The sequence below is a fragment of the Artemia franciscana genome, chromosome 10 (genome assembly GCF_032884065.1).
Source record: "Artemia franciscana chromosome 10, ASM3288406v1, whole genome shotgun sequence".
Taxonomy (NCBI): domain Eukaryota; kingdom Metazoa; phylum Arthropoda; class Branchiopoda; order Anostraca; family Artemiidae; genus Artemia; species Artemia franciscana.
Window position 1 is genome coordinate 32,151,525 of NC_088872.1, and position 13,499 is coordinate 32,165,023.

Below are 13,499 nucleotides of genomic sequence, written 5' to 3' on the forward strand. Positions count from 1 at the left end.
ACCGAAATGTATGGATCTAGTATCTTTGTAGCCTAAGGCCTATTTTTGTAGTTATTCCTCTTTATTAAGATATTCACTCAAAAAGGTTGCCAGATCCCAGACTTTGTGAGCGAATGATCCCTCTCTTAACTTCTTACGATTATTCGTCCATTATGAAGAAGTAAGGGAAAACAAATTCTTACTCTGTGACTCTTTCCCCATTTTCCCCCAGCCCTAATTGTAAATCTCTCCCGTGCTCTAGATAATAATCGATAATATGTACCAAATAGAGTTACTTTCGGAAAATCGCATCTAACTCGAATCCAATCACTTTTGACTCTCGTCAAGCCCTTTTGACTCTTGTTTTTCGTCCAAATGAGCCCTCTCGTTCTTATAGGACAATTTTTTGAAAAAAAACGAAATTCCCCATCTTATAGATAGTAGCCTGAAACCCCTGCCACAGGGTTCTCTTATAAGCTGAATTTGATGTGATTTCTATTAAGAATGCTTGCAATTTTTGGGGTGTTTTCCCTGTTCTTTGAAAATCAGGCACATTTTCTCAGGTTCGTATCTTTTGAAGAGTAATCTTGAACTTTATGCATTGTATTTATTCAAAAATCAGCTTAAAAAGCCAATCTTTTAGTGTAATAATTGTTATCAAAATTCTTTTTTTGGAGTTTCTGTTGCTATTACCCCACTTTACTCCTTGGGCTGTTTACCAAGAAGTGTTTGACTGGATTCCAAAGAAAACCTCTAGCCTTAGTCTATCTTATCCAGCTTAATTTCGCAGAGAATCTTCTCCAATGATTCAAGAACTCTATATGTACATATATATATACTGACTTCTAAAACATTCCTCGACTAACTACACCGGCTTCAGTGCATGAAATCCTCATGCAAATCCAAGACATTTTGTTTTGTTGTTGTTGAAATCTTTAGGCACAATTTCTCAGCAGAAATTTTTTTTTCCCAGTATAATAACGTTTAAAAATTCCACGTCCCTCAAAATCCACTGGAGGTTACCATTGAAAAAAAGGAAAAGAAAAAACAAAACTGAGACCTACTGCTAGTACTAAGAAAAAGAAAACGAAATATAAAAAAATTCGTATAAGCAGAGACCCTCGTATATTCTAAAAAACAATGTACAATAGTTACGTCACCGGTAATAATTCAGTAACAGATAAATAGATGACAACCACAAAAACTACAATTCGTTACACATTCACACCTTCAACAAATAACTAAATTATTCAGGATGCAAATTACAACATCAGTTAACATACACAATAAAACAAGGTAAGCAACATAATTTCATGTTACGCAAAATAATAAGAAAACGAAAGAAAATGTATAAAGACGGATACGAACTCCCAAGAGGCTGTGCAAATAACACGGGACGTGTCCCCGAGATAGCCATCCAAATGAAGTTTTATATGTTAATTTCCCTTTTTGCGATACCTAATATCACTGGAATCCATAATCACGTTACAGCCTACAATTTGAGCAGGATTGAGTGTCTCCAAAAGATTCTATTTGGCAATGAAACACCTGCTATCCCACAATACAGACGAAAATTGGCAACTAAAGAGTCGATGTTTACGTGAAAATACATGCTTTGAATCATAAAAATTTGTTTTGTAGTTTAAATTTTAAATTTATTGAGTAAACGGACTTCCAAAACTTTTGTTTTTAGGATTAGAGTATCCTCGGAACAGGAACAAGAGGAGTCAAATGAATTCAACCTCACTTCAAAAAATTATTAATTTGTATTTACAGATGAAAAATTGCTTTGCAGGTGTTTTTCAAAAACTTTGGGAAAGCATTAAAAGTTATAGAAAATAAGCTATACTTGTTGCTTTGACGGTTATTTTTAAACATTTTGGTTTTGTTTTTACGAACTTGGATACCAAACTGTCGCATTTTTGACCTGTTAGTGCAAAAGTACAGGGATCCAACAAACACAAAGTATAGGGGAAAATACAGCTGAAATCTCTACGAAAAGGTCATAATTTATTCAATTAGGATGGTTGGATTTAAAATGTTTTAAAAAAATTGAAATTTTCAATGTTGACCTTTATTTATAAGTTTAGTTTCTAGCTTCCTAATGCTAAAAATATTATTAGCTGAGCTTAACAATTAGTCAGAGCTTGCAATGGAAGGTCTAACTAGAATTCTGTATTAAAATTAATGTTTAAGATTATTTTAGGATAGAGTGAGTAGATTGGTTGACTTGATGCATGGGTATTTGAAGTGTATCTTATTAAAACGACCAAGTCCATTTGTTTGGTATTTTCAAAATATCCATGCTCCAGTTCATAAATAGTCAAAGAAATGATTTTTAGTAAATATTAGAAACAACCCAGAAAAATCGGTAAATAAACTTTATCTTGTTTATTCATTAATCAAAATAATTTAACAAATACTGAAGTGCTTTGGAAATATTCGAAGTCCTTTCAGAACACCCCGAAAATAAATCCACTTGGTCATATCTCGGTTTACTATTCTCAGTTCGTAGCTCAGTTCATATTTGAAAAATTAGCCCCGAAAAGAACAATTAAATTTTCGGAAACCTGTACCTTTAAGTAACTTTTACTTAGTTGGTCCATCATAATACTGAATCCTTAACTGAATCCACCATAATACTGAATCCTGAACTCATTTTCAAACTGAAATTAAAAAATAATAAATCTTCACAGAAAACATTAAATAGCAGAGTAGCAGTGGTGAAGTTAGCTTGCATACCCAATTTAAAAGAGGGGACAGGAAAGAGTTGGGACTTTCTAATCACTTGATCACTAAATTTTCACAATAAAACTCGTACGAAAGCAGCTGCAGAAAGTACATATTCAAAACTATATGTCAGAAACATTTATATTTTTAAACTCGGCAAGAGGGCAAATTGTTTAACTTTTTCCAGTAAAGCGAAAGGTTTTCAATTAACATAGATTTGAAGTCAAGTGAAAGCGTAAAAAAAGGAAAGAAAACAGAATAAACGGATATTTCAGATTCCTAAGGCAGCGGATTAAAAATTCTTGAATACAAAAGTCAACTAGCATCCTCATTTGTAGCTCTTAAAAGAATGAATGTAGGCATTTTGAATCAAATGCAATTTGTTAAAAGAAAACAATAAAATTTTCAAGTGTTTTTGATTAGACTGAACTTAATTTGGAAAGATTTTAGTCAACTCAATGCAACAGACAATTAAACAACTAATCTTCAGCTTTGAAAATAATCGCGTGACTTTGCACAGATGGCTTCTGAAGCGGGTATTACAAATTGCACAGATACAGTCAGTAGGACTCGGTTCTCGAGAAAATAAAAATTTAAGTTTTTTTTATTCTTTTCTTAGGTCTGTCGTCAGACAGTCTTTCGTCCCAGTTTTAAATAATTGTGTGAAAACTGTTTATTAAGAACAATATTATATCAAATAAGTTTGCAACTGTTTTTTTTTTATATGAAATGAAAGAACATAAACAAAGAATACTGTAGGGAAAATAAAATAGAGAGCATCAATCTGAAGCAATTAATTGAAAAGATGGAGGGCTTATATCAGATCTGACTTTATTGTGAAGTACGGTTACCAGCAAATTTAGTATGTCCTCAATTAAGCTAGCTACATAAGGCCACAGCAATTGCTTAGTAAAACTGACATAGAGAGTACCTGTAAATATACACCGTATTTCAAACTAGAGTAGCCATTTAAAAATGAAAAAAAGACGCAAAAAGAGTAAAAAGAAATCCTTGTTATGGCCACTGTGTCAACCCAGCACTCTGGTTATGAGCTTTTTTAAAATAAAGTCAAAGCGTAAAAAAATTAATGCTATAAAAGACTTTAAAAATAGGCACAATATTCAACATAAATAATACAACAACACAATAATGGAATAAAGCAAAATTAAACAACATACATAATGTACCAGGAACCGGCACCTACAGGGATGGTTATGACTTTAAGAGGGGTTTATTTGACTTGCAGCCTGAGCTACCTCAGCCGAAGGGATCATATATTAAACTTGTAATCCTATGTCCTTCGGGACGTGGATTTGAGCCCTGGTGTAGCCGATATCACGTGCTGGTGTCGGGTGGGGGTCAGTGATGTGACTCTGAAAGTTTAGCTACCTAGAATGTGGAAGCAAACGGACCTTTAAGGCCTAAAACTCGACCCAGTTGGGTCCGCCCCGCCACAAATTATACTTGCAGTCTACATAATCCAAGAGATACATATTATTGTAAACTTCACGTACTTCGCATTTTGAAAGTTTGGATGTTATAAACAATATCGTCATTTAATTTTTAAATGCTCCAAATGAGATTTCATCACTAAGCTATCTACCAGCACCCAGAGGAACTGCAAAACCATCAAAAATTTAGCTAAGATCGTTAAGCTGACAAAAACTTTCTGATGGTAGGTAGCGCACCGATAAGAGCTGCCAGTGAAAAAAGTAGCACATTGGTAACAGGTAGATTACCTTATGATATCAATATAAAAACCTGAGAAAAACACAAAAGAATATCGTTCGACTACTAACACTGACTATGCGACTTCAATTCTTTGAAATTGCTTTTTTCTAAGGATGTTTCTATGTAATGACGAAATACGCGTTGCTCCTATACCTTCTGCACAGCTTTGGTAGAAAATTTTTTTCTGATGAAACCTTCTGAATGTTTTTTTTTTTCAAGAATGAAAATACAAGACATTGAATACTGATTAAGAGACGGAAGTGCAGTTCGTCCAGGTATTCTAAATAACATTCATTTTTATATTTCACAAGAGGGTTCGTCTATTTGAGTCTTTGAGAAGCTATTAGAGTATTTTTATAGCTATTAGCTTGTTTAACTGATGTTCATTTGCTGATGACGATCTCTGGCGTATGTGGTCGATATATCCATAATTTTTGTATCTGTTTGTACTGTCTAATAAAAGGACTTATCCCCATTTGAACTTTTATTTGTTCTTCAGAAGCTAATTTGACCGAGTCCGTTTTTTTTTGCGATTTCTGAGCTTATAGAGATCCAAATCCTTGACTGAATCTGAAATTTAGCCAGTCACAAGGACATTGTCTTTATAAAGAAGACTACTACTACTAATAACTCACTGCAGCACCAAGCCGCCTGTGGCCAACACAGCTACGTACGCTCCTCCTCCAACCTAATCTATTCAAGGCCTCCCTCTTTACACCCTCCCAGGAAGCCCATTTCCTTTACATCTTTATTTATGACATCCTCCCACCCCAGACGAGGAAGACCTGCTATAAAGAGGATTAATAAAAAACAAATACAGAACAAACGTTTTTGTTGCCAAAAACAAAATGACAATTTAAGAAACCTGTTTGAATTTAGAAGTTGGTTCCTGGCCACTCAATGTTTATTTTGAAATATGTTTAAGAGCATTCTTCATACTCAAGCGCATAATTGATAAGTGATACCCCCAAAAAATCCAGGACATTTTTTTGTCAGGCGTTGTGCATTTGGTCTTACAGATGATTTTTCAGGAAAGGAGCAAACGGGGCAGCTGAGAAAAAAGTCATTTTCACAGATATATAGCTAAAATGTACTTCGGCAATCGAAAAACGTAAATGTAAGACGCATGGAAATAACAATTGATTCTAAAGTAAACAGAAATGTTTTAATAAAATCCAATACTGATTTTACAGCTTATTAAATATAATTAGCGTTTAAAAGATGCATCTTTGATTTTTATCGTTCAGCCCATCCAGAACCCAAAATATTGTTCCATGGATGACATTATTTTAGCCATCCGTTGAAAAATAGATACTGAAAGACCAATGAATAACTTTATAAAACGTCTCAGAAGAGGCATTAATTGATAACATAAGCTTATCGCTAAAATTTTCGATCCGCTAGCTGTTAATTGTATAACAAGTTTAGAAAAGGTAGGGATCACCTAATGACATTGAGCATGTTGGTCAAGCAAAATTCGTAAGAACTAACGCCAAATTTGGCGATTAAAGGAGAGCTAGAATATTGGTTAGGAGATGGAGATGAAAATATATCTGTTCACGGGTTTAGGGTACTACGAGGCTTCTAAAGATCTGCAAAGGTTTCGCACCATAAAAATTAACCGGTGACAAAAAATCAGACGAAATTCAAAATCGTAAGGACTTTATGAGAATAAAAAAAGGACAGAAAAAGAAAAATTCCTCGGTTCATCTGAAAAGTCAGAACAGTCGACAGAATAAAACTAAGATGTATTTTTTCCATATAATAGAATGCAAGACTGATACTGACTAATTTAAAAATATTCTGTTAGCTTTGAGCCACACAATGTACTTAAAAACCAACAGCTACCTGAAGATAGAATATGTAAGATTCAAAAGTTGCTCTCTACCTTCCAGGTGAAAAGAACTATCTTTTCTTAAACGTATATTTCTGCATTTATTTTTACACGGGCGAAAGCAGAACTCCTAGAATAACACCTGTCGACAATGACCAGCAATTCTTTAAGAAGTAGCAAGACAGAAGAGCCAAGCCTTTCCCACCCCTCCAACACTGGGTAGGATTTTGAATTATATTACAATAAATATAACATTGTAACTAAACAATAAATTAGTAAAATAGTAGGTTTGCTAAGAGTACATAGTAACTAAACAATAAAAGCTTTTGATCATGGCATATGATACGAACTGCTCAAATTATTGCATTTGACTGTATGATTTATCCTCTTGAAAGGTTTCTTGTTTTCCTATTGGGATGTTTCAAATTGGGAACATCATTTGTAGGCCTTTCACTTAAAGCTTCAGCTAGCCATTCGGGAACTTGATAGCCATGTCTTTTGAGAAGCTTTTGCAGTGCAATGTTATGGGACGTGTAAAATGACTGAAAAAAGGAAACAAGTTAAAAACATTGAAAAACACAAATATTTGAAAGGGCTAAATAAATAACGATGGCTAAACAATGATGGCTAAAGAACATCAAAGAATATACAACACATCATTGAAACTGTGGTTTTGCGGTTTTGTTGAAGAAGAATTTTCAGTTAAAACTTCATGGCTAAATTGAATTCCTTTCTCGCTCCTTCAATCCCAGCCTCAACAGAAATTCGTAAAAAGAAGATAAAAGCTCTAATATTTCTTTTTAATATGTTCGAAGCAACTCGAGCCAGTTTTAGAAAAGAAAGATAAATGGTATAGCTTCTAAGGGAACAAAAGAGCCAAAATACCAGAAAAATACTATAAAATTTAGGCTTTTGAACCTGATCAACTCAAAAAGAATAATTAATGAAAATAAGGAATAGAATATAAGAAAAAAAAAAAAAAAAGATTAAAATTTTAACAACAAAAAAGTAATAAAATGAAATATGAATAATGAAAGATATATAAAATAAAACTAATAAAAATGAAAAATGACGGTTTGAAAAATGCTAATTATCATTAGCATTAGCAGTCAGATAATGACTAACAGCTCATTGCAGCACCAAGACAATCGAGGCCAACACAGCTACACGTACCCATCCTCCCGTTTAATCCATCCAAAGCTTCACTCTTTACCCCGCCTATGAAGTTCTAATATACTTTGAATATTTAACTATGGTCTCTTCCCACCGTATTCCGGGACGACCAATTTTTCACTTGGCCACAGAGGGATGGCCAAAAACTATAATCTTTCGTAATCTATCATCCTTCATCCGCAAAAAGTGGCCTAGCCATATTGTTCTTTCTTTCACTATAGCACGAGAAAATAGAATCGAACGCCATTTTTTGTAAAGTTAATTGCTTGATATATGGTCAGTCAAAGAATAGAATAAACAACAAAGTAAAATAATAAAATAAAAGAATAAAGTGTAAAGAACAAATTAAATGGAATACTATGGAGTTAAAAATAACTCATAAAAAGGTAAAAAAAATCAGATGTGGTAGGGTTGCCGATCCAATGGATCTTTCCCAAGATAGTTACAATTTCTGTCCTGAGCTTGGAACCTTGAGGAAAGCATATTACACGAAAAGAGGATATTAAATATATTACTATTATTTAATATTTTTTCAGACCTTGGGATCCTTTTCGAAAATAAATCTTGGGATTCCTAAATTCACTGTGACACCCTTTGGCAACCAATTCAGTGGCAACCTCAAAATCTTACCCACAAATGTCAATAATCCGACATCCGCACCTTAACAGACGGATTTGTTCACATAGATGACTAGAAATTATCCATTGTTATTGGTTACTGAATTGTGATTGATAAATATACTAAGCTATCGTAAGGTATCAGCACTATATTATTAACAACCATATACTTTCCCAGGTTGTTACAAAAGCTTTGTCCGTTTTAATGTCATTTGCTTTTATAGCCCCATCTCCCAATAAATATTTACTCTACTTTATCGCTGTATATGCTAAACCGTAGAGAATTTTGTACTCTATACACTACTCTGAACACTGTTCAGCATTTTTTTTTTCCAAATGTTAAATTTTGCCTCTTTTCAGATTATTACCATTGGATATCGTTAAGTAATTTTCTTTCAATTTTTCCAACGAATTCAATCTGAACAAAGCGCTGCCAAAACAGCCTAAAGAATTAAACATACATTTGGTAATAATAAATTCGCGTTGGTAAGCATAGCGTTAATAAATGCGCTTGGTATGCTCGACTTTGGTCGAGCATATTTCGTTCCCGAGATTATAGTCTCGAAGATAAGCCCCGAAGTGATCGACCTAGAGTAATTCAGGACGAAGATTTGAGGACCCTGGTCAAGACTGACCTATCACAAACGCCGCGTGAAATGACGGAAGAACTGCGCGTCAGCTTCCATGCGATTTCTGATGGTTTAAAACGCCTTAGAAAGGTCAAAAAGCTCAAAAAGTGGGTGCCCCACGATTTGAAAAATCGACAGAAATTATCGTGTTTCGAGGTCTGTTCTTTTTTTGCTTTTGCAAAACAAAATGGTCCTTTTACAGATCGAACCGTCACGTTTGACGAAAAGTGGGTCCTCTAAGTCAATAGAAGTCGACCAGGATAGTGGTTGGACACCGATAAGCCACCCAGGCAACACTTTCCAAAGGCTAAAGCCCACCAAAAAAGATGTCCGAAAATTAACCAAAATAAGCTTCGAAGTTCTGCCTCGCTTACCATACTCCCTATACCTGTTACCAACCAACTATAATCTTTTTAAGGCACTTCGACAACTTTCTCTCCAACCTTCGAGAATCTGAACGAGGCAAAACAGTCCTTCGACCACTTTATCGAATTCCGAGCAGTTTTTATGCCGACGGAAGCAACGACACGTGTTTCGTTGGCAAAAGAGCAATGAATCAAATGGCGTTTACTTCGATTAAACTGAAATACTAACTAGTGAAAGATTTCAGTTCAAAAAAGACTCATAAAATCGGACAAAACTTTTGAAATAACCTGTAACTCAATTTACCATCTTTGAATCTTTGTCACCTTATCGCAAGGATTTGTTCTTGCAGTCGATAGGATATTATCCATCGCTATGTTTGTCACGAAACCATAGACAATGAAGGTACAAAAAAAAGAAAAAAAAAGGAAAAGAACTATAGTAAGGTCCCAGTAACATACTATGAAGGATCTACAATATTTTAATCACTTCACCCTAAAACCTGACCACAAAACCGAAAATCACTTGATTTACCATTTCTGGTCTTTTGTTCCCTTAAGGCACAAGTATTTTACAGTAGATGGAATTAAGTTCTTTATCTTTATTTTATTACCAAACTTTATTACTAATGCAAAACTTAAACGTAATTATATGGTTATTACCAAAGAGAAAAAGAGGTATAACAACCCGTGTTAAAAAGTTTGCTTAAATTCCGTTAGTTTATTTTTGCGGCGTATTTGCAAGCCCATCACGCTGTTACTTCAACATACTTCAGAAACCAAGTCTTTTTTATCCGTTGTTATACATACCCGTAGCTTGAGTGTCGGACTTTGAGCCAATAAAAAGATCACATAATCTCATTGGTTCTTTCGTACAAAATTATAAGCAATAAAAAAACGATATTTTAGTGACAACATTTTTACAAGTTAACTGCCTGTTTCTCTGTTAAGCTAATGTGCCATGTGATACATAAGGAATACTGATCAAATTTCAAGTTCAATTTACAAGCAAATTTTAGAAAAGAAAGCCAAATGAAAATTTTCTTATCCGTTGCTACGTATACCCGTTGTTGCTGCGTCAAACTTTGAGCCAATAAAGAGAACACAAAACGTGATTGGTTCCTTTACATGAAATTTTAATCCAATGAAAAAAAAACAAAAAAAAAAAACAAAAAAAAAAACAAACAAACAGATCTTTAGTCACAGCATTTTAAAAGCAAGTTCTCTGTTTTTCTCTGAATCTAAGGAACTACAATGTGCTTGTGCGCTGCTTAATACATAGGGAATGCCGATATTGAGCTAAGCTTTTGAGTAAAAACAGAAACAAAACCAACCTGGAGGTATTTTTCCGATGCTAAGTCAACTGGAGGGTATCTCCTTCCTTTGCTTTTTCCTAAGCATGACGATTTCTTGGATTTTTCGTCTATCTTACAGTAAAAACCCTTTTTAGAATCGTACCTGAAAAAGTTACAAAATCATTTTCCTTGAAACAGAGACAATGACTTATCGAGAATAAATAAAAAACAGCTAAAACTAAATGAAAGTTTCAGCGCTGGAACCAATGCAGCACTCTGTAGTTACGGAAAAGATAAAAGAAGAAAAAAAAGTAGTAGGTAGATATAATTAATATGTAGATGTAACATGCATTGGGTAGAGGTAATTAAGTTATAATAAATTAAGGAAGTATAGAATTAAGGGAATTCGTAGAATAGTCAAAGCACACGTGTTTTCGTTCAATTTGGGAGCATATGGGAAAGATAAAAACTACAAAGAGGGCCAATGGGTATTCTGGACGACAACGATGAGTGCAGCTAAGTACGGCATAGCTGCTTGAACATAAAGAAAATAAGCAGAGAATCTGCTAGACCTTTTCATAGAATGTGTCTACTAGAAATTTGGGGTCAAGCTTATTGCTGAGGTGCCAAAAACTACCCTTTAGAAGCGATGTGGCTCCAGGCCACTCAGTGTGGCCTGACTTTTTTAGCAGAGAAGCTTGGAAATACTTGCATGAAGCACAAACATTTGTGCCTCTGAAAAGCTGAAAAAACAGCCTGCTAGGAGTTGTTATAAAAGATGGAAACAATTGCAAATATTTTAAATATCAGATATTTGTCAAAAAATGCTTAGTTGTATTGCCAGATCAAAACTTAGTTTTTCTTTCTGTATTTTTTTTCTACGTTACAGATTTTGGTTGATTGTGAGAAAGTGGTAAAGGCATAATTATGCTGTTTTTATGAAAAAGTGTGGACTCTAAGTTCGATTGACAAATATGACAACGAGTTCGAAAAGCAAGATGTAATTCCTGCCTAAGGCATAAAGGCCAAATTTCTCAAGTTCTTGGATCAGAGCCTGCAATAAATAAGTGAGCTGAACTCTTGTAATCTATGTTGGGAAGGAATATCTGAAGTTTTCAGCCTAGCTTTCGTTTTTTTCGAGCCATTTTTCAGCTTCTGAGTGGAAAGTTTCGTTCTAGTAGGCAAGTGGGAAGTGGACAGGCATCAGTATCAAACTGAACTGAAACCAAGATCTAAAATTGTTTCAGATGATCACCGTTCTTTTGTACACATTTTTATATAACAATAAATAGAAAACCTTAGGAAACCCTCAAAGGAGAGTTTTCCCATAGGTCCGAATGTTTTGTCATCTGCTGTTACTACCCGTTTCTGCTGGTGATTCGGGTTGAATGTGTAATTTTGCTTTCAGGTTTTGAAATTGAGGCAGAGGACTGGTCACACACGTGCCTCTTAAATATTAATAGTTCCGTCATTGCAGAAGAAAAGGTAAAGGATACGGCATTAGACCTTACAGTCCGTACCGGCGGTGCTGATCTCCGTTTCTAGGCCCTTCAACCAGGAAGTGCAATGGGGGTTTGGGGGCCAGCCATCCTGTGCTTTCGCACGCCCTTTTTGTTTACCTTCCCCACATTTCTCCAGGTACCCATTTAGGGCTGGGTCGACTCTGGCTAAGCTTACAGAGTCACGCCACTGACCCCCGTCCCAAACTGAAGAATTGGGTACACTGGGATTCGAACCCGCGTCCTCTCAGACAAGGGATCCCGAATCCAGCGCACCAACCCACTCGGCCAGGAGGGCCTAAAATGCAGAAGAAACTGGAGCTTATTATTTATTTCTTAAATAGTTATATTAGAAAGTTGGCCCATATTAAGGAAATCAATTTTTGAAACAGGACATACAGGTTATTACTAACGCTGATCAAAAATCTTTGATGAACTGATCAAAGTCTATGAATTTCGTTTTTTTGCACAAAAATCCATTCCTGAGATACACTACTTTCAAATTATCATGGACTGGAAAATTTATTGTTGCGCTACATACCGAGAATAAAAAAAAAATCATATATTAACTCTGTGTAAGTCCTAATTTGGTGAAAACAAGCTAATTCCTGATCCGAGAGGTCCAAGCTGCACTTAGTCCTGTCCCAAATGCAGGTGGCACCATGTTTGAATTAGAAACATCCCACAACTACTCCAGCAACCCAAAGACTCTCCCGTCAACTTTTTAGAATAAAGGTCAACTTTTTAGATGCAGAATCACACGATAATTTTCAATAAATAAAATCGACCATAAGTAAAGTGGACCAGTGGTCCTCTAGAGCCCCTCAGCCCCTCCAGCCACCCAATTTTCAGTAGAAAGGTAGACATATTACAGCTTGATTGAACCAGAGTCACATAAGGATATTCAATTTTTTGAGTGCCTAAGTGGAGCCAACACTCCGACGCGCTCCACCCCTCTCTCCCTTAGAGTCTTTAGAAAGGGTGTACGGTACCTCTTGTTTGAACCATATACAAGCAAGGATTTTGAATCAATATGACGGCAGAACAGAAGAGGCATGTCACCTCCTACAGCCTCCCCCCACCAACTTTTAGAGTAGAAGAGTAAAACTGTTTGACCTGATATCATGCAAGAATTTTCTATGAACATGATTGCAGCCACAAATTGGACCTGTGACCCTTCGTATACCTCTCACCCAACTAGCTTTTTAGAACTTTTTAGTTTTTTATGAACCACTCAATGTGTTAAATTTTGTCAGTTACGTAAAATGTAAAATCCAAATAAAGAAACGTATTCAAGAGCTTTTGCTTAGATGATATTTAGGTGAGAGCAAGAATACCTCATAAAATATCAAATAAACTTTGCCAAAGACAGTTGCAATTATAAATTGATTAGAAAGGTAATTTCGCTTCGGCTGATATCCCGAAGTAGAACAAACACTCATAACTAACAGTTAGTTACCACATAAGTGGTTAAAAATATAGAAATACAGAAACTCGACTATTTCTGACAGTTTCACCGTAAAAGGAAAAAAGATAGCATAAAATAGGTTAGTGTTTCTTTTATTGCCATTTTACAGAATACTCATAAAAATCCTGGATCAAAAGTCTCTTGTAGCTGTAACTATGTCAAACTGAAAAAACAGCCATTCT

At 35.1% G+C, this 13,499-nt stretch overlaps 1 protein-coding gene across 2 annotated transcripts in view; it reads right to left on the reverse strand.

The window, feature by feature from the left end:
* Window positions 1-1,087: 1,087 nt before the first annotated feature.
* LOC136032080 (bifunctional heparan sulfate N-deacetylase/N-sulfotransferase-like) overlaps window positions 1,088-13,499 on the reverse strand; it is an 88,059-nt gene continuing 75,647 nt past the window's right edge. For both annotated transcript variants that reach the window (XM_065712209.1, XM_065712208.1), the window contains exons 16-17: window positions 10,390-10,513; window positions 1,088-6,816 (exon numbers count right to left, since the gene is read on the reverse strand). In XM_065712209.1, coding sequence (XP_065568281.1) covers window positions 6,655-6,816; window positions 10,390-10,513 — 286 coding nt within the window. In that variant the 3' untranslated portion in view covers window positions 1,088-6,654. The remainder of the gene's footprint in view (window positions 6,817-10,389; window positions 10,514-13,499) is intronic.